The sequence below is a fragment of the Mercenaria mercenaria genome, chromosome 3, assembly GCF_021730395.1.
Source record: "Mercenaria mercenaria strain notata chromosome 3, MADL_Memer_1, whole genome shotgun sequence".
NCBI classification, from domain to species: domain Eukaryota; kingdom Metazoa; phylum Mollusca; class Bivalvia; order Venerida; family Veneridae; genus Mercenaria; species Mercenaria mercenaria.
In genome coordinates, this window is record NC_069363.1 from 83,943,610 (window position 1) to 83,966,565 (window position 22,956).

Below are 22,956 nucleotides of genomic sequence, written 5' to 3' on the forward strand. Positions count from 1 at the left end.
AATTATCCCCCTTGAAATCACCTGGCTGTGCGATATCGATTTTTATCTGGTTGATATTTTCTAATAGAAACAAAGAAAGAAAAAAAGTTTGAACAAATATTGTTTTAATTAGAATGAACACACACTATTTATTATCCTATTGAAGTGTTCGTCATTCTTTTCTCGGTTTGGGCAGTACAACTTATCATTCAAAGGGGTGTTCACTGAAAATTTACTGACTGAATAACGAACAATACAGACCATGATCAATCTGCACATCTTGGTCTGCACTGGTTATAGATGATTCATTTAGCAAAAAAATCCATCATACACATTACAGTACAGATAAAAACAAACATACATAGCACATACGTAAAAATGTCACAGAACCTCTAGTCTAAAATAAATAAATATCACCCAAATATTTAAGACTATAAAAAGTACTTCATACCATATCAGTCTAATTTTAGTTATTTTTCTTTATTGTTATATTGAAACTAATTTTGTAGACTGTAAGTAGTGACTAGACATTTTGCTTGGAAAGCCCACAAAAGTCAAAAGAGACTTATTTCAAATGGGGTCCATGACTGGGTCTAACCAGTAACATATACATTGCCGAGGCAAAATCACTTGCCACCAGAAGGCTATAGGTTAAGTAATTTTGCAATATCTCTATAACAACACATGAATATTGTTCACCTTTGACTCTGCTAGTCATTCAATATCAAGTAATATATATTTTGAAATAGATAGAAACCGGTTCGGGTTGTCCCTTATAAGGTCCGGCTGTTTAGTATCATGTTTCTTAAAGATTTTTGTGTTTGTTTTTTTTTGTGGTTTATGTTTTGTTTGGTTTTCATTTTTTTTACAAAATATTATAGAATGACTAGTAGAGTTGAAGATGAACAACGTTCATTGGCATAATCTTTAGCTACAGATAAATGTTACGGACGACCCAGACCGTATTATGAGGATGACTCGGACCAACCAACTTTAAAACGACCCGGACCATGTTTCAGTTATTTCCATGAAACAAACATAATGAGAGTTAGGATTTGTGTTTTACCGTCGAGATGGATGGTTTCTGATCAGCAGATATTAGCCGTCTCATGAATATCGATTTCTAATTGGATTAAAACTTAGTTCGATTGACAGATGGCCACTTGTCATTGTGTTAATTACTAATGTAATATTTTTAAATATTTATGATTATACAACTAAAAACTTTTTCAAATAAAATAAAAAAATGTCCCGGTTTTTATCTAAAAATGTAAGCTACAAACAGATACGTTCATTAGTAAAATGTTGTTACCCGATGAATAAAATGTATTATGTCGTCCATAGCCTTGGGTATTGTTCATCTTGTTGGACACACCAGGCTTTAAGGATTCCTTTTCACTTTAACTATTACAAGTTGGCGTGCTCCTCATGCCCATATAACACTCGAGAGTGGAGTTGACTTTATAACGAGTGGTTCAGAGGTATAACACTATCTGATTACGAAACCAGGGGTCGTGAGTTCAAGCCCCCTGTTCCTCCAGTTAAAAATACTAGCAATGGGGTAAGAATCTCATGTGTGGGTGTTTTTGTCATGTTTTTTCAAATTTGTTATCCGCTATTTTAATTGAACCTAAGATTTATTTTTTTACTTCGTGAAGATGGTATAAGAGTCTCCTCCAGGCAATTAGTTCCTATATAAACGGGCACCTTAATGAAAACAATCAGAAAGTTTGTAAAATATATGGCTTACATTGCCACTGCACGAATTACAGCGCCATCTGCCCCCATGCGCCCTGATACATTTTTTTCGAGAAATTCTTCTGTTCTAATTATTTAAAATAGATCTTATTTAATAAATAAAATTGGGCTTTTTAATAAAATCTATAAGAAAATCCATGGAAGCATAAAACGCAACTAAGCATCTAAACAATAGAAGATTATGTTTGATTGATTCTGTTCATGAGAGGTAATGAAATGTGCAACACACCTCACGTCACCCTAGCACCGGCTTAAGTGGAATTCTGTTTTAATAAAATTAAATGGATTCCATGGTCCCATACGACCAGATCCAAAGTAACTAAACTAAATCCAAGTACGGGGTGAGATTTTACAGCCGCCACACGACACTTAAAGACTGCTGTTATGACAGTTGATAAAATATATAATAAGATCCATTGGAAGCATAGAACGCAACCAAGCAAAATATTAGCAGACACGATTTGATCGAGTCTGTTCATGAGAGATAATCAAATATGAAACACCCAGCACAAGCCCCTAGCACGGACTTGAATAGTTATGTAACATCTATGAGAGATAGATATATTTGAAAGAAAAGAAATGAAAAATGAAATTTTCTTGTGTTGCGTTCTGTTTATGATCAAAATGAATTTCAGCACGACATGCACAAACATGACAATTTTAATTTCCATTCCGTTAGACAAGGCTTCAAAAACATCACTGTGTACATTTATATTTTTATGACAAGGGATTACCTACAACTTTATGAAGATCATCAAAATCAAAGTTCAAAACTATCTCTGTGGTTTAAATTAATTTGTTACATTAAAGCGAAATTAAAGCAGAATTGTGAATTGTTAATTGAGAACTGATGATATGAGCTGCGCCATGGGAAAACCAACATAGTGGCTTTGCGACCAGCATGGATCCAGACCAGATTGCGCGGATGCGCACCCGCGCAGTCTGGTCAGGATCCATACTGTTCGCTTTCAAAGCCTATTGCAATTAGAGAAACCATTAGCGAACAGCATGGATCCTGACCAGACTGCGCGGGTGCTCAGGCTGGTCTGGATCCATGCTGGTCGCAAAGCCACTATGTTGGTTTTCTCATGGTGCGGCTCAATTATAATTTAAATTTAAGACATTACAGCTAGATCTACCATGCATGGAGGTGGATAGAAATGCTGTCTATCTTGTAATCAGTTTATATATTCAAAACTAAAGTAATATTACGAAATATATGTAAATATATAGAACATTGATAAGGTCAATATATTTCAATTAACAAACTCTGTCCTATTTACGTAACATAAATAGCCTTAGGTAACAGTATCTAAATCTAAATCACACAATTAACGTCTTATTATCTATTATTTGTACTTATTACAATACCGACTGTTTAGCCCATAAAATGCGTTGTGACATGTCTTTTTTTTCACCTAAAATATACATCTGTTTGTCCCAAAGCGGACTACAAATATATGGTAACTAAGGCTGTCAATGTACAGTTATATCTTTGCCCTCGTTTTCGTTTCTTTTAGACTGTCTCCGCTTTCTTTGAATCGCGTCAGTTCTTTTTCCCTCTTTGATAAATTTCTATTCTCTCTACCCTCTTTTATTCATTTCAACTGTCCCCGTTCATTTGATTCATCCTGCTTTCTTAGCGAATATTTCACCCGCTTTGATTCATTCGACGGTCTTTTCTCATTTTTGATCATCCGACCATCTTAGCGAGTCTTTTCGCCCGCTTGATTCATTTCGACTTTTCCGCTCAGTTTTCCGGTACTTTTAGCGAATCAGTTCGCCCACTTTAGTTCATTTCCACTGTCTCCACTCATTTTTGTTCATCCAACCATCTTAGCGAGTCTTTTCGCCCGCTTGATTCATTTCGACTCTTTCCGCTCGGTTCTCCGGTTACCTTAGCGAATCAGTTCGCCCGCTTTGATTCATTTCCACGGTCTCCGCTCACTTTTGTTCATCCGACCATCTTAGCGAGTCTTTTCGCCCGCTTGATTCATTTCGACTCTTTCCGCTCAGTTCTCCGGTTATCCTAGCGGATCAGTTCGCCCGCTTTGATACATTTCCACGGTCTCTGCTCACTTTTGTTCATGCGACCATCTTAGCGAGTCTTTTTACCCTCTTTAATTCTGTTTAACTCCCCCCCCCCCCACCCCCAACTCCTTACCCATTTGATCCGTATCGACACTCCTTGCACTCTTTGGTTCATTTCAACTGCCTAGCTACGCCCTATTTAATACATGTCGTCTCCATCCATGTGATCCCTTCTCATCAGTTTTGTTTGATTTCTTCTTACTCTCTTAATTCTGTATGATTAATATTGACGATCTTCGCATTCTGTCTTCTTCTGTGTATTCTTATTCCCTAATAAAACCATAAAGATGAATATGGAACAGAGGAGCTGATCTGACTGTAATTGTTGAAAAGGAAACAAAAGATCTTAGTTGAAAGATGTGCGTGGTAACGGGAAGGGGGTGCCGCAAAATAGATTTTTCGTCGTTACAGGTTTATTTTATCAATAATACAGAGACAAATTTGAATTATTTTTTAATCTGATGAATATTTGACTCTAGCATATACCGTGGAACAAAATTACTTGACCACGGCAAGTTGAAGCCACGAAAGGTACTGCAGGCTGTACAGCAGTATAACAGTGTCGTCTGGTGTACTTGAAGGGGTGCTTTTTGTTTAATCGTCTGCTGTTTTCACGATGAAATCTGTGAGTGGATACTTTACTTACTTTTATCACTGTCCACGGTCAGAGTCAAGGTGATAAGATATAGTATCACAGCCGAAATTACAATTACTGTCGCAAACCAGTCAATATCTGGGTAAGTAGGAAATAATGTGTGATTGAATGCTACATTTCAGAGACTGTGAATAAGAAAATAATTATGATAAAACATCAAAGAAAGCCTTTAACTGATACAGAATATAACAACAGTGCGGACAATATCTACGCATGTTTTAAGTGCTAACTAGGAGATGGAAAATACAAGTGCACTAATATTACACACATGTTTGTAGCTGTGGCACACATTTTAAAATGAACATGAAAAAAGAAAGATGCACGACACGTTTGTTGTCCCCGCATCTGATAGTGAATTATTTCGACAATAAGAGTAGTTGACAGTATACAGTTTCCAGCGGTTAGTAGTCAAATTTACAAATAATAGACAACTTGGGTAGCAGTTTGTAGTTTCTGGCCTAAGTACGAATTGTCCAGGGTAAAAATCTTAAAAACGAGGCAATTTTCAAAACTGAAGGCCCTGTTTTTCCTTTTATTGATAATCAATGCGGATTTTGTGCTTGTAAGAATATTTGATATATTTTATGTTTGTTTCGTCTTTCTTGTACTTTGTTAAAAGCCGGCTTAATGAATCTTATTTTTATCTTTAAAAATGGATTTTCATGGTAGGTCATGCTAGGAAAGTAAAGTCCCTGCTGAAACAGATGCAATTAATATCCCTCCTGTAACAAATGCAATTTTCCAATATATATATTATATATATATATATGCCCTTATTTTGGCCAACGGTTCTCTGGTCCTTATAGTATTTAAAGTAAACACATTTCAGCGCATCAACTTCTTCAAAAGCATGTTGCTATGTTAAAGCAAATAGAAGGTCGCCATCAATCTAAGGTTTAAGTCCATCGCTTCTCCTTTATAATGTGTTAAAGTAGGAGAAGGAATTTCTAAAACTAAAAAAGTGAAAAAATACTGCTTTTCAATTAAAAATTTATTTCAGAAACGTTGCAAACAAAACATTTTTACTTTAACCAAACATTAAACATTGCTACAAGCTATTGAAAAAGTTAAGACTGCATGTTACATGAAACGCAAGACATTTTATTGCTGTATGCTTTTCCTTAACTTTTACCCTGCTAAATTTCTAAAATGGACTAGTCCATCACTCAATTTGGGCAGTACCACTTATTATTCAAAGGGGTGTTCACTGACAATTTACTGACTGAATAGCGAACAGTGCAGACCATGATCAGACTGCACGAATGTGCAGGCTGATCTTGGTCTGCACTGGTCGCAAAGGCACAATCAATTGCCGCCAGTAGGCTAAAGCTTAACATACATCATAACCAATAAAGACATTTTGATCAAAGATAATCAGTTTATTTTCATCGATTACTACCTAATTATTCTTTCTCTTCAAAACAGGTTGATAAACATACCGACAACATATCGACAATCTAAGTAAACATTTAAAATAAAGCGTAATGCAGCTGTTTGGTCACAATTCGTAATGAATTATGAATAAATATTACATAATCTAATACATATTCACAAAAACATGCACATGTACATTTATTTAAAAAAAAACCCTCTTATTCAATTTATTTGTTTCGTTTTTTACAACCTGTATATACATTTATCAACACTAACAACTGTATGAGCAGGTATATGTGTTCAGCTTTAGAAAATGACAGTTTCAGTAATTAGAGAGATGCATCATTTATATTTCTTTATTTTTTTCCCAATGGCATGCCAAGTACATTTTTTTTGGTCACATCTTAGAATTACTGACCTTATGTTATAAAGTTTGGCATACTAGTACTTATAGAAAAGTGAGTTTTAATGATATGTCGACATTAAAATAGTTTTTGAATCATATCATTATATCTATTTTACGATCTTAATAATAATAATAATAAATAATAATAGTAATAATAATGATAACAATGATAATGATATTTAAAAAGATTATTTGTGGACAAACTTAATAATACTTCGAGTGACATTTATCGTTTAAATAGTATGTAGCAGAATGAAATAGACTTAACCCCTATCATGCACAATTAATTCTGCCTTAGACCATGATCAGCCTGCACATCCGTGCAGTTTGATCAAGACCTGCACCGTTCGTCATTCAGTCAGTATCTTTAAGGTAAGCACCCCTTTTAACATTTAATGGTACTGTCATAATTGATAGATGTACAATTGCAATATAAGAATTTAGCAGGGAAGGGTTAATACTTACGCAATATCAGAAATGATAAAACAAAATTTGTCCATGTACCCAAAAGATATAACTCAGAACTCGAATATAACATAAAATTGCATTTACCAAGGTGAAATAACTACAAAAAATTAGATTTAACCCTTACCCTGCTAAATTTCTATAATGAATTGTCCATCTCCCAATTTGGACAGTACCATTATCTGTTAAAAAGGTGTTTACCAAAAAGATACTGGCTGAATAGCGAACATTGCAGATCATGATCAGACTGTAAGGATGTGCAGGCTGATCATGATCTACACTGGTCGCAAAGGCAGAATCAATCGTGTCCAGCATAATAAGGGTTAACGCTAACCGATTTCAGTATAAAAAGCTATCGACGTAATATTTCTCATAATCACATAGAGAAAGAAACTCACTGGAAAACAGTACAGTGCTTACGAACAACAACATTTTACTAGCTACTTTCTCATGACGTTTCTGAAAGATTCCTGGAAACTATTGTATTCTTTTATGGCGTAGAAATCTGTCCTTTCACCTGATGTAATGTTGCATGTAATATTGCTTTTTAATGCCAAGCAGATTCTTGTTTTAAGTGGGTCCTGTGACAAGAGGAATTAGGAAAAAGAAGGACAGTGTCACCTGTCCTCCAAGAAACACTAAGAAAATTGCATTTACCAAGGAGAAATAACTACAAAAAATTAGATTTAACCCTTACCCTGCTAAATTTCTATAATGAATTGTCCATCTCCCAATTTGGACAGTACCATTATCTGTTAAAAAGGTGTTTACCAAAAAGATACTGGCTGAATAGCGAACATTGCAGATCATGATCAGACTGTAAGGATGTGCAGGCTGATCATGATCTACACTGGTCGCAAAGGCAGAATCAATCGTGTCCAGCATAATAAGGGTTAACGCTAACCGATTTCAGTATAAAAAGCTATCGACGTAATATTTCTCATAATCACATAGAGAAAGAAACTCACTGGAAAACAGTACAGTGCTTACGAACAACAACATTTTACTAGCTACTTTCTCATGACGTTTCTGAAAGATTCCTGGAAACTATTGTATTCTTTTATGGCGTAGAAATCTGTCCTTTCACCTGATGTAATGTTGCATGTAATATTGCTTTTTAATGCCAAGCAGATTCTTGTTTTAAGTGGGTCCTGTGACAAGAGGAATTAGGAAAAAGAAGGACAGTGTCACCTGTCCTCCAAGAAACACTAAGAAAAGAAAGATGTCCAACACTCGTGTAACATCGGGCCACTTCAGATCTTCCTCCTCCTCCATCTCATTTTCTTCATCGGCGTCGCCTGAATTTCTACCCGCGTTACTGAAATAAGTATCCAAGCTGTTGCTTGACGGTCCCGTTGACTGGAAGTTAGTAAATTCTGTCATTTGTATCAACACCGATGATCGCCTGATTTCAGTATTTACTGCTTCTGAAAAATAATGACAAAAGTTCTATCATATAGATATTTTGAAACCTCAACACGGCATTTTGTCGTATATTCACATCATTAGCATGTGTATGTAAGCATGTGCTGTAAGTTTCAATGAATTTGCTACCATGTTATTTCTACGTCATTAAACAAATGCCAATTCTAGACTGTCTAAGATAAACTTGCTGTGTAATGAACAAATGAATGCTATTTTAAATCACAATTTGATATTCGCACATACCTGAAACAGGGTAGTCATCAACAGATCTTTTGCACTTTTTTCGACACTTCCGCCATATTGGTTTGCATAGCCCGCAGCTTACAAAACGCACAAATTTCTGCAAGCATCTTGGAACTTTGTCCGTTTCCGGTTTCAGATGAAGTCTTAACATTAAAACAGTCATAATACATGCAACTATGCTCACGACCATCATAATTATAACATAAAAACAAAATAAAGACATCGGATCAGCAGTGTGGGGTAAAAATCCCATCACAGTTTGTAACATGAAAACAAAGGCAAGGAAACATGTAAGCGAATAGCCAACACGTTCTCCACTTTCCACCGGAAGTAGAAAAACGAAACCAGTCAATAAAGATAGTAGCAGTATGGGAAATATAACATTTATCACAAAATATAACGGTTGTCGTTCAATTTTGAAGATGAATCTCATGTATGACTGATCATCAGTTATGTAACTTTCGACCCGTGTTTCAAGAAGAGCCCAAACCGAATTTGCGTTGTAATCACAAAGGTACCATTCTGACTGAGCGCTATCAAGCTCTATTTCTGATGTCGTAAAACCCCAGACTGTGTAAACAAAGCTACACTCTTGACGGTCAAATGGATAATATTCAACATCCGGTTTGCAAGCTGCTTTCATTATCACCTTCGGTTGCCACATCATTCTTCCGTCGTACACGTGGTAACGGACTTTATATGCGTTGTCACCCACGTGCTTAACCGTATCAATGGCGTTCGTCAAACGGACAGACGGTCTCCAGACAGAATCTTGCGGCAGCCGAACGGAGTATCCTGGTGAAAAAAAAATATATAGTACGTTTTAGACGTTTGGTTTAATACAAACTATATTCAAGTCTCCATATCAACACGGAATTGTTATCCATTTGTATCCAAACTATTTCAGTTATATTATTTACATAGACATACTCTGCCCATCCTGTCTAGTCATTCTGAACTTACGATAATGCTATAAATTATACTATACACTTTAAAAAATGTTAAGAATACAAACCGAAATGAAATTTGTTAAAACATGGAAAGAAATGTATTATATACTGATAAAGCTACTTGTCCACTGTTGGGGAGAAAAGTTTCAACATGTTCAATTCCACTAAGTTTGGTGTAGAATGACATTAAAAATGATCAAGGGGGTGAAAATAAATGTCAGATATTCGTAAAAAAGCACGAAGAATGGTGAATTTCTTCATTATTGCAAAATCTTTGGAACGGTTAAATTCTTTCAGCATAATATTTATGGGGGTATTTATAATGATAACTTGCAAAATTCATTCGTCAATAAGCTTGTACGTCTGTGCACCTTTACAGTGCCTGCCCTCATGTAAAAGATTTTAAGAGAATTTCTTTGTTCGCCTAAAATGTGTGAGCGAGTCGCTTTAACACGTATCTGGCTAACGAAAACTAATTCCGGAAAAAGATAAAACGTAAGAACAAACCTTCTTCACTGTATGGGAAACTGTAATTCCCGACAGAAGCTGCCATCGTCTCGTCATTCCACTCGATGTATAAACTTCCAGAAATCTCAACTTGACCCGTAACAGCATCGAAGCCGTCCACAGAATACAGATGCATGGTCAGTATCACGCTCATTGCTGTCGTCTGGTCCTCAACTGGTATCACACCGGTCAGTGGTTTTTTGTCGTTGGCATAAAAGTTTATTACTGTTTCATGCACTGCTCGAGTGTCCTCATATGTTTGGCATTTTGCAAATAAAATAAATATATGAAAATAAACAAAACATAAAAATGACTTTCGTATTCCTTCAATTCCAAGAAAACCGCTAAAATATGTAGTAGGCGGCATTGTTTTATTATTATGCGGAACTGTTTAATCAAATTTTGTGTATCAAATTAGTCTAAATATTAAGTCAGAATACATTGTAAGATAGGGATTAATAGTTGTAAAATATGTCGAGTAATTGTTCTTCTAAACTCGCCAAAATATGTAGATCACCGTGATACTAATAATACTGGATAATAAATCAGTACGCATTTTGACGATTGAGATGAACCTAATTCTTTGGGCCATTTATCAAACAATAAAAGACCTATCGTTAACCACAGGTGAGAGATGTTGTCACCGTTAATATAGATCAATTAAGTCTGTAAGGCGATCAAAGAAATATTTTAAAAGAACATTAAGATGAGACAAATTTCAGTGATAAAGATAATAGCACGAAATACTGGCATTAGATAATAATTATTTTTATATAATTGATTTCAATATTTTTTTGTCCAAAGTAACATAAACAATGGGTAGCAAAACACTTTATGCAAGTCATTTCTATGCCAACTGCACTATGTAGCCTTCTAACAGCTATTGCGAAATGGTTGCTACCCTAAAAATAGGAATATTTGCTCTTATCCGCACATTAAACCCTACTTTATGTTTTGATCGGCAAACTTTTGGAAACATCTTTCATTTGTCTCATAAGTATTTAATAACAGGAAGTAATTATTAATTTGCTTTAACACCAACTGGATACCTTATCATCTAAATGCTGCATTTTCAAACCACAAAGAAAACTGCAAGAGAAAGAAAATACCCTTTTATTTCTAACTGTTACTTTGTATGTGTAGCGGAACCTTAGTTTAATGCAATTAACCAATCGCTCTTTATATGTTACCAGGTAAGATGATCGATTAAGGGGAAGTAACCCCATCCCTTTAATATATTGCCTGGACGCGTGCTATCTTTCAGATGCAGAGGTACACTGTTTTGGTTTACAGTTTTAAAAATACGGAAAATTGACTTTTTTCTGACTGGGAACTTAACTCTACTGCTAGAACTACAAAAGAGACACACCTCACATTTGTGTTATAAACCGCCATTTTAGGAAATTATTTTGTACCGTTCCTTTTAAGTAATTACCGAGACAGGACAGGCCTGCATACGCTACATGGTCTCAGCATGATTGTGTGTAGTCACATGGGCTCAATTGATAACTAGTCTTTTTCACAGATACATTGAATGAACTTCATGATTCGGAAAGACCGGAAAATAAGACAATACCGAGACAAAGTATGAAGTTACCTTTTACAATCACCTCTCGGCGCCTAAAACCTTGTGGGAAGATCGAACGCAACCAAGTAAATTAAAAATAGCAGACTTGGTTTTACAGGGTCTTATATGTGCCAAACCTCTGACGCTGGCTTAAGTGGAAATTGAATGCACTCCATGATCCCAAGGACAAGAAAATATAAAAAGGAAAAAAACCCACTGCGTTCAAGTATGGGCAGACTGAAAGACTTAATAAAATATATGGGAAATCCATTGAAAGAATAAAATACAAATAAAATTATTCTAAACTCGAAGCATCTTCTTGGTAGATAAAGAAATATGTAACATCCCTAGCCCCGGCCTAAGAGGAGGTACCCTACATTATACAAATGCAAAATGTCATGAGCAAAACGATCAGAAAATATTACATCACTGATTCCTATTTAGAAAAATAAATGATCTTAACGTGCAGAACTACCTTGGATATTTGGATATTTAATGAAACATTCAAACCATTTATGTCATTTATTTTGCATTATCATATGCAACAGAAGAATGTACCCCATATATACTAGCTATGTTCCCGTAGCATCAGCGAAAATCACGATGGACAGTGGGATGAACGGCCTCACGAAATTTATACAATCCGGTACCGATTACCCAATCAGAATCCTATTTCAATCGGTTAATTCGTTCATTCCAGTTATCTTGCGCGTGGGTTGATAGAAACAAAGACAATTTCAGATTTTATGCCGATTTTATGTGTTTTGTAATGATTTATAGTTTATATGGTTTACATTAAACAAGAAGGAGTTTTGGGACTTAATTTACATTTTTGCACGTCGCAAGTATAAACAAAGAAAGATCCTGGAAAACTCTTGTTTTCAATTCTCAAAAAATAAAAATATGCAGACTCCCTGTTGCAATATTGGGACAGTTTTATTCGTAGGCTTGACAACAGCTTTCGGCGTCAGTTACTGACTGCCAATTACGACCTGAGGGAATGTTCGATGTGCCACATGGGACTTAGGGAACTCCTAGCCTGTGAGGACTATAAGGGGCATCTGTTTCAAACGCCCCTTTGACAGCTTCCTACAAACACATAAGCCACATGTGGTCGGACTGCAGCTAGGAGAAAATGACGACGACTCTAGACGTAGCCTAGCTAGGGGATCCTGGAAAACCTGGGATGGGCTCATGGGATGGGCTCGTGGGATGGGATGGGATGGGCTCAAGGACATGGGCTGAACTTATTTGCCCCTAAAATTTTCTCAGATTCTCGAAGGTTTCTTAAGGTGAACAGTTCTCTATAAAATAAATGATACTCCTGGGAATTCATGCCATACTGTCAATAAGATCTGGCCGAGAGTAACAAAATGGGTTAATGTCTTATTCTGTAGGCTAATAAGAGTATATTGTTATCATTATTATTGTTAATTCTCTTGATTCAGTCAGTAGTACACTTAATAAAACAGTAATAATTTTAAAGTAATATTATGAAAAATAAAAACACGTAGAACAGTAATAATTATAAAGTTATATTATGAAAATTAAAAAATATATACTTCTTGCATGTGTATTTATAATGGATACCTTTATGAAATAAAAGTAGACTTATTATTATAGCAGAAGAAGTTGAATATCAAAACAAAACAATTTGGTATAATGAAGAATTATGAAGATAAAAGGTAGAATTACATGTATATATGTCACAGGGAGAAAAATGATGAATTAAGCAGTTGACCTCTAACCCAAGTAAGAGAATGAACCTACAACATTAATGTTTGATGAAAATTCATTTTGAGAGAAAATATGAAATGGAACTTATGATAAATCAGTTCTGAAAAAAAAGTTACTGAAACGAAAACAATAATTGACAAATTTCAGAATAAAAAGATGACAGAAATGAATTTAATATATTAGACATATTATAACATATGAAAAGGGGGATTCTCAAACATATGACAGTTTTCAATTTATTGGTAATAGATTTTGATGTTTACATTAACACCAAGTGGACAATAAATGATTATATTTTATCCAAATTAATTGCTTTTTTTTTTTGCTTTAAAAATAATAAAAAATGATGTTTATATTAACACCAAATGGACAATAAATGGTCATATTTTGTTCAAAATAATTGCTCTTTTGCTTTACTTATGATAAAAAATACAGTCCATAAATTTTTCATCACTTATATTGGAACCGTAGAAGTACATTCTAACAAGTTAGAAGACTAAGTGTTGGTATTTTCTTTCTTTGTTTCCCTTCTTGGCAACCAATACAGTGTGAGTCTCACTCTGGGAATTGTAATTACAGGCTGTGTCCCTGTTATCCTTAGCTGACCTCTTAATTGCCCAGTTGAACTTTTAATTCATGTTTCTCACTATATATTTCTCTGACCTTGGGCCCACGATCCCATGACCTTCAGCCCATCCCATCCCATCCCATGAGCCCATCCCACGAGCCCATCCCAGGTTTTCCAGGCTGCCGCCTAGCTAGTACCCTGGAGGAAATCTGTCTAATAATACGGAAGGACTACAAAGTTACACACGTTATTGTTTGTAAATTCTCTCGGAAAAAGCCATAAATAACTGTAGAACAATATGTGTCAAAGCGGGTACAAACAAACCACATACTCAAGACCCTACTGATAGACCATGTGCATATCCGCTTATGGGGAAAGATAGAACCTCTCTCTTTCAGATCCTATCTTTTTGGCCCTTCACATTTTATTGATTTTATTTACTTTTCTAAATTGATTTCGCTTTGTAAATAATTTTCAGAAACTTATTTCTGTCATACAAATACATATGCTGTAAATAAACACGGTCATTTCATGACCATTTAACAACAGTTTATGTTTGCAGATTTACCACATAATCGGTCATATATTATCTCTGAGAACGACCCATTCACATACGTCTTCTGTATATTTTGGATTTCCAGTATCGCTATTTTTATTTTAACCAATCAGACGACTTGTTCGAATGCCCAAAGAGTAAGAAAAATATGCTGATATTTCAGGGCTCGAACCTGGAACCCCTCGCTTACAATGCAAGTGGCCTACCGACTGAGCTAACCGGCCATCTGACACAATACGACATAATAATTGTAAATATCAAAAATCAAGGCTACAGGTAGATTTGCAAAATGTTGTAAGCCAAGCTCTGATTGGCTAGCGGAAGGGTCGTCAGAACGAGGCCATGAATAGGTCGTTTTCAGATCCTATGCGTAGCTAATAGGATATGTACTTTAGTCAGATTGTACTCCCGTAGCATTAGCGAAATTTATGACGGGCAGTGGGAGGAATGACCTCACGAAATTTATACTATCCGATACCGATTACCCAATCAGAATCCTATTTCGGTTTACTCTGCCTGGAACCAGTTCACTCCAGATATCTTGCGCGTGTGTTGAAAGAAACAAAGAAAATTTTAGACTGTATACCCACCACCTCCCACAACTCCACACTTGCTTACATAAAGTTAGAGTTAGAGAAACAGTAATCTTTTTAAGAATGAAACCTTCGTGTTTTATTAATCTTAATTACTTCCATGAAAATTTCATAAAGTATATTACTATTTTCATACAATGCTATTTCTAAAGAGACCTCCACATTTTATTGACCTTCTATTTTATTTACGTTCATAAATTGATTTCGCTTTGTATTTTTTTTTTCAGAACCTATTTCTGCCATACAAATACATATGCTATAAATGAACACTGCCATTTCATGACCATTTAACCACAGTTTATGTTTGTTGATTTCTCCCATATTCGGTCATAAAGGACTTCAAAAAATTTGGAATGTTTATGTTGCCCACATCTTTTTAACAGTTGAAGTCACAATATTCTAAGGTGACATAAGGCACGTTACTTTATGTTTAAACAGAAAAAGCAGCCATCCGTATATAGATGCCATACATAATTATATGGTTCAAGTTTCAAGTTTTATTGATAGAACCAGGGCCCATAAGGCCATGTGACATGCATGACATAATACAATGTAGCGCAGTAATACCAGATGGCAGGACAGAAATGATAAAACAAAATAAATTGTTCTAATGTGGAGGATATATGACAGTAGCCATCATTGACCAGATAATGTGAGCATTCTATCCATACCAAAATTTACAACAAAAATAAGGTCCCTTACATTCTAAACAACCACCCCACATGCTTTGTTTGAAATTTAATACCGTTGAATGGAATGCTAATCCAATGCTTAAAAACGAACCCGGACAGACTGAAAGATGGAGAACTCAACCAACACTACCCAGCCAAACAAATAGAATGTGAATCATTTACAGGCTAACATGATCTTTTAACAAAATATCGACAATTTCAACAATGTATCTTTACAAATTTTTGTTCATTAATAATGAAAATTTTACAGCCTATTTGGGTGTTCAAAATTGAACTTGTCAATATACTTCTTTGAAGCACTGAGATGACAATCCCTTAATTCTCTGGAAATATTATTAAATCTACCCCTTCTTAACAGGTAACTTATGGTTAGTGCATCTTAATTTACATGACGTTATTTCAAGATCAGTTAGAAAACCACTACTTTCATTATTAGGGTAAAATGGGGTAACTGGGACACTTAAAGAATCACTGTTGAGTAATATTTTAGAAAGACAAAATATATACTTGATTTATTGATATTTCAGTATGCGCAACCTATATAATATATGACGAATATAAACTTTTACAAATACCTGATAACCTGTGATTAACTATAAATTAATTAAACATTGGTCAAGTGTCCCAAGTTACCCCACCCAGTTGGGGTAACTTGGGACATTTTAGTTTTATTAGAATTTATGTATATTACAGTCGCATTTATGACAAATGAAACCATTCATGTCCACAGATCAAAAACGAATTCTAAACTGAAAATATAGCTCCGTATTAATTACAATTTATGACTGTTTTGTAAAACAAGGATGCATAAAGAAATCAATATGTCCAAGTTTTGCCTAAATTATGTCATTATTTGTTTCAATATATGCTTATTATATAAATCGTTTAAAATAGAAAAATGTTATAAGTGTAAATAACTATGTATGAATTAAACATAAACTTGACATAATCCATTATGTACTTATATATGTGATTTTTACACTTGAAACTGATCAAAATTTTAAACAGTCTTAAAACATAGATTTTATCAAATATTAACGGGACAATTAAAATGTGTGTCTTTTTTCACAAAGAAATAAGGACATTAACTAACTTTTTGCATACAAGAAGACGCGGGGAGGAGGGGATGAAATTTGAGGGGAAAGAAGGCAGGGTTAAGGAGATCTAGACGGACACATGGGCATACGCTCTCGGAAACTATTGGCAACTGTACCTAAAATGTGTTGTCTGGCCAATATTTGGTGTTTGCTTTAGCCTGAATATTTGACACAACGTCATCTTTTAAAGGAGTAATTAACTAAAAGAACTACTATGTTGGCTTGACTGTCAGTTGGTTCCTGCGCTTCACCTAGTATAAATACTACTTATTAATATAAGATTTGCCGACAGTTTCTTTAAACATGAAAGAAATATCAGTATTAGCCTATTAGACTATCAAAAATTCTAAACTCACCAGATTTTACGCGGAATGAGTGGGAGGGGTTCACGGAACGATCTCCCTTTAAATAAACGTATGTGAATAACAGTGACTTAGATCATGTAAACTTGGTATCGGGTAGAAAATTCAGTAGTTGCACCAGAGTTAAGCTAATATATATTATGACCATGCCTGTGAACTAGTGGTATACTTACAAAATATCAGAGTTTCGTCATTACTAGACTTTCTTTCCTATTTTCATTTCATTTGTGGAAAAAGATTAAAAGTTAACAATTTATAGTGGTTATGTCCAGTTATGTACAACATTTTATGTACTGTCCATTGGAGCATATCCCCCTTTTCTTCCAGCATCCAGTTCGTTCAAAAATAAAATCATGGAGAACTTTGTTCTTAACGACAGTGTCCAACTTGCCCCAATACATTAGGATAAGTGGGACACTTTTGAAAAGGAACGTTCAAAAATAAAGTATGTTGTAATTTCTCAAAAACAAATCCCATTGTATGAAATAGTAATGTGATACCTACAGTTTTGCAACTCTACCCATAACTGAAGGTATCAACACATAATATTATAAATATTTTGGACATGCCATATTTCACTAACAAGCACCTGTTTTATAACGTCGTTGTCTGACGTCAACGCAACGGTTCATGACAGGCCACTTTATTATTCAAAATGAAAGTCAATAAAACAAAATCATAATACTTTTTATAGAATTAAAAAAAAATAATGCCATGTCCTTGATTTGCAATGATACATAATACGCTTCAGTATTTCAAACAAGTTAAATGCGATATTTTGTGTATACGAGAACCAGCTTCTTGCGTCAAAATTGACGTCACATTTATGATCAAGCCGTTATGGTACCGAAATTAAATATCTTTAAGATTTTATTGATATACCGACAACATATAAGCAAATACATCTATAAAGTCAGACGACTATTTCTACTGTGCGTTTCACTAGACAGGAACATAACGAGAATATTTTAATGCGCCATCTGAAAAAATAGGCATAATTATTTACAGTGTGTAGTTTTATGTTTTCTTATTTTTATTTAATTAGTAATACTCTCAACATAAGTCTAAGAAAATCGATTCTTAAAATATTTTCCAATCCATCGGCAGAAAAGTTTTGTCATATTAGGCTTTAACACTGAATGTCCTTTTTCAACATATGATCTGATTTAGGGAACGTAACCAATATTTACCCCAATTTACTGAAAAGTGTAAAGTGTCCCAGTTTCCCCATTGTCCCAGTTACCCCATTTTACCCTACACATTAACTTGTCCTTTGGGATCAATAAATAGGGTCAATCATAAACAATGGATTCAAAAATGTTTTCTACTGTGTTAATCAATATTTAAAGTTTATACCTTTGGTAAATACATGAGAAAACAGTAATAAAAACAATAGGATTTTATTATAAATAAACATATTTTATGTTCATAACAAACAATGGAATAGCAACATTAATACAAATAGATTATGAGATTTTCTTGCAAATATAAAGTCATAATAGAATCTAGTTACATGGTCTATTTGGATAAAAACAAATTAAATATTTTAACAATAACCGTTTTTTTTTTTATGTAAACAGACTCAGTCAAACCGTGTCTACTCCTTTGCTTGGCTGCGTTTGTGTTTAAAAAGGCTCTTCTTACAGACTGTATTTACAATTCTTCACATTTGTGTCAACTCTATATGAGCCGTGCCATGGGAAAACCAACATAGTGGGTATGCGACCAGCATGGATCCAGACCAGCCTGCGCATCCGCGCAGTCTGGTCAGAATCCATGCTGTTCGCTAATAGTTTCTCCAATTCCAATAGGCTTTAAAAGCGAACAGCATGGAGCCTGACCAGACTGCGCGGATGCGCAGGCTGGTCTGGATCCATGCTGGTCGCATACCCACTATGTTGGTTTTCTCATGGCACGGCTCATATCTTGATAAGAATATTATTAGTTACACTGCTTGTTGATGACAGGATAAGGGATATTCTCTGTCGAGGAAATCCATATCAGGCGAGAGCTGTGTAACGATTTTATCTTGCCGACTACCCTTTACTTACATGCTATAATCTCATATTTTGTAAATTAACAAAGCGGCAGTCATTTTTTTAAAATCAAAATTCATATCTGAAATGTACTAGCAGGATATGGAATATATCTTGTCTCCACGTGACGTCTATTGACCAATAGAAATGCAAGAAACTTGAAGGAGGCAAGATATATTTGCATCCATGAACTCTGTATATCTGTACCACAATAGGTCTAACAAACGCTTGTTTAAAAGACTTAACTGTAAATACAGAGGTTATAAAAAAAAATTCCTCACGTAATAGACTGTTTTGAAAGTCTGAGAAATAAAAGAAACAAATAACAGTAAGGTTTTTTGATTCATTTTGTTATTTAGTATTTATGTTTACACCATATTTTACTGTAAAGTTCTGTTCGAAATGTACAAAGAGTTTCAACTTTAGGAACCTATAATTATCATATACATAAATACTTTGATATAAATAATAACAAAAAACTGTATTGGGAAAGGCTTTTACGAACGATAATGGAATGATGTGCCTCACGCGCTGTAATCATTGTGGTACACAGCAGCCGGATCTGACGTCAGTATAGCATATCATGCTGAAAACGCCATTAAAAGGCTGGATTCTGACCATATTGACCCATCTAGTTTCACAATGACCATCAGGTTAAAGCCCTCAGACCATTCTGGCACTAGAACTGCCTGCCAATATGCCCATTAAACACACCCACCAGAGCACATACCTCTAAATAATGACCCTGTGTCCATAACAAAAACAATAAATAAATTAGCTTCTAAATAGTTAAATGTTATCCATTGGCTGTAATGGAATAATATTCATGAAAAAATAATAAAATCTATACGCATACGTAGAATGTTTCCTTCAAGCTCTTGTACCAAGTGGCACCAAAAACACTAAACTAAATCCACACTGCACTCCAATGAATACAAGCAAAAAGAATGTGTCTAAGAGGTTGCCCACTGAGTCCCAATCAATTTCGCTTATGTTGTCTTCACCGTCGTTCTGAGAACTTGCGCTTGATTCCAAGTCCTCTTCAAGTCCAGGGACAGCAACTGTAGCACCCTCATTTGTTTGTCCAGATTTGGCTGCTGTTTTACCTGTTGCATTCGTGAGAGTTTTTTTGTTGCGCTCTGAATAGTTTGTAATGCTTGGTGGTGTGTTGGATCCGACATTGACTAATTTTGGTAAGGCCTCCGGTGAGCTGTCTTTGTCAGGTGAAGTTGAGTCTTTTTCAGGCTTGCCGTTCATTTGGTCAGGTAATTTCTTTTTGATATCTCCACTTTCAATACCTTTGCGGTCTGAAGAGAGACGACGTCGTTTAAAAACTGTCCTTGACGGCATATCTATGCCGTTTTTTAATAGTCTACCTTTCTCTGATGACATATTGAGTACTGGACTGCTGCCGGCATTTGAACTGTCTTCAACTGCATTTTGTTTATTCTTGCATACAATTCTTCGACATTTTATACATTTTATAATCTCCAAGACGTGTACTAGCCATTTTGGAACTTCTTCACCTTTAGGTTTGTGATAGACTCTAAGCAATAGTGCAGTTACAAGGGTAAGGAATGCGCAGAACATCATCATAACTATGACGTAATAACACAAGAGGGACATTGGTGCAGACGCTTGTGGAAGATAAGTCATTGTCGTCTGCAACAGGACAATAAATGCAAGGAAACAAGTTATCACAAATCCCACACGTTCCCCTGACGCTGCCGGAAGTAAGAAAACAAATCCACTGAGCAAAGACAGGAACAAAATAGGCAACACTAAGTTTATTGTAAAGTATGTTGGTTCCCTGTTGAATGTAATAGTAAAGTTAGCATAGTAATAGTCACCCGAAATATATGTATTTGATTCGGTGGATTCTATGTCCCAAACACCATTTCTGTCATAGTTGTCCATTTTCCAAGAACTTGATGATACTGCTAGCTTCAACTTACTGCTCGGCAAATACGATGGCATGAAAGTGAACGCGCATGTCTGTTGATCAAAGGGGAAATAACTCACATCAGGAGAACATGAGGCTTTAATTATCATTCGAGGTTTCCAATTTACCTGACCAGATACAAGATTCATTCGGACTTTGTACGTTTCGTCCCCGATGCGTTTAATTGAATCTGCTGAATTTATCAGAATGATAACAGGTGTCCACAAACTCTTGTAGTCAACCATTACTTCAGTAACTAGTGCAGTATTAAACGTTACACTAGCAAGGTTACTAATGTTGTCCTTCCAAGTCATTGAAAGACTTCCAATCACATCCAATGCACCGTTCACCGCATCATATCCGCCAAGAGAATTCATTTCAAACTCTAGCGTTACTTCCAGCGGCTGTGAAAAATCATTCGTTGGAATCGTATTAATGTATGCATCGTTCCTGTTGGCGATTGAATACGCCGTGTACAGTTTTTCGTATTCTGCTTTCGCTTCAGTCCACGTGGCACAGAATACACGGCATATAAATAAGCTAATTCCAAAAATGAAACGTGTAACAGACCAGCGTTTCATCGTTACACTTTCAGTCTAACATAATCTGTTTTAGTCTTAATACTGCATTAATTTATTTGGTTCCCAAATGAGCTTGAGCCAAGTTTACTTTAAACACGCAATTAGTCCGGCTTCCAAACTTAATAATTAAGAATATTAAGGGTTATTGTCCAAATTGAAAAGATCAAGACGATAATACGATCATTAAATAGTTACACTTAATTAATTGACGCAAATATATATGAGCCGTGCCATGGGAAAATCAACATAGTGGGTGTGCGACCAGCATGGATCCAGACCAGCCTGCGCATCCGCGCAGTCTGGTCAGGATCCATGCTGTTCGCTAACAGTTTCTCCAATTCCAATAGGCTTTAAAAGCGAACAGCATGGAGCCTGACCAGACTGCGCGGATGCGCAGGCTGGTCTGGATCCATGCTGGTCGCACACCCACTATATTGGTTTTCCCATGGCACGGCTCATATTTCTCAATCGGAATGTACTAAGACGCCCCCTTTAACAAAAAAGGTGACTTTAACATGCTTATACATGTACAGTGTTCGAAATCTTTTGGCTGTTTGCAGGGTTTAGATTACATCTTTAAACAGGCATTTGCGTATTTAACCGAATTATAACAAAATGTATTTCATGGTTGTAACATAAGTTCAATATATCGATATATTATATCGTGCACCCTTTACTGACAATACAAAGGCAACCTTTGATGTGCAGTGGTATTTACGTACGTCACACGCACCTGTGGCATTGACAATGCGCCGCTTTAAATTCTGTTAAGTGATTTTGATCAATCATTAATGTAGACCACCCTCTATGAAACAGTTAGGTCCGCCGTACACTAAAGCTTACAAGGACGTTTTTTGACGTTCAGTTCGGTCTGATTTACGCATCAAATTCGAAATCACCCCTGCATAGTGCGATCTTCTGCGTAGATAAAAATTACACCCAACACGACAGAAATAACAAATTGTGCCGATTAAATGCATTTGTTTAACTGTTGTTCAGCATTTGTAGAAAGGAAGTCGGTTATTGGATACACTTCAAATTACTTTTACACCGCACTCTTGAATGATCACGTTTACACTTTTTATACTGTCTACATATCAATAAAATGCTTTACTTATTTGCAGTTTATTACTTAATGTCATATTCATTGAACGGAATTACTTTAATTGTATATTTATACCAAACGTACTTTAGAATAGAAAAAAGCGACTGAAAATAACATCACAAAGAAATTATAACTGGAAAATAATTAGGAAGATTCAGAACAATGTCATTATGTCAAAAAAATACAAAATATTTGTAAACAGACTGTTTTATGAAACAGAAAGCTGTTCTCTTGTCTTGCAAATACCAGTCAAACTGCAACAGTTGC

General features: G+C 35.3%; 2 protein-coding genes across 2 annotated transcripts; both read right to left on the minus strand.

Annotated features, from left to right (window-relative positions):
• Positions 1 to 5,459: 5,459 nt before the first annotated feature.
• LOC123524219 (acetylcholine receptor subunit alpha-like) lies at positions 5,460 to 11,546 on the minus strand. The gene is made up of 3 exons (XM_045302267.2): positions 9,854 to 11,546; positions 8,397 to 9,191; positions 5,460 to 8,155 (listed from the first exon to the last, which is right to left on the minus strand). The coding sequence occupies exons 1-3, from the start codon at positions 10,218 to 10,220 to the stop codon at positions 7,869 to 7,871; spliced, it is 1,449 nt and encodes a 482-aa protein (XP_045158202.2). The 5' UTR covers positions 10,221 to 11,546; the 3' UTR covers positions 5,460 to 7,868.
• Positions 11,547 to 18,409: 6,863 nt separating this feature from the next.
• On the minus strand, positions 18,410 to 21,738 carry LOC123525644 (acetylcholine receptor subunit alpha-1-B-like). Its single transcript, XM_045304789.2, has one exon. It carries the CDS (start codon positions 21,582 to 21,584, stop codon positions 19,932 to 19,934), a length of 1,653 nt encoding a protein of 550 aa, XP_045160724.2. The 5' UTR covers positions 21,585 to 21,738; the 3' UTR covers positions 18,410 to 19,931.
• Positions 21,739 to 22,956: the final 1,218 nt, after the last annotated feature.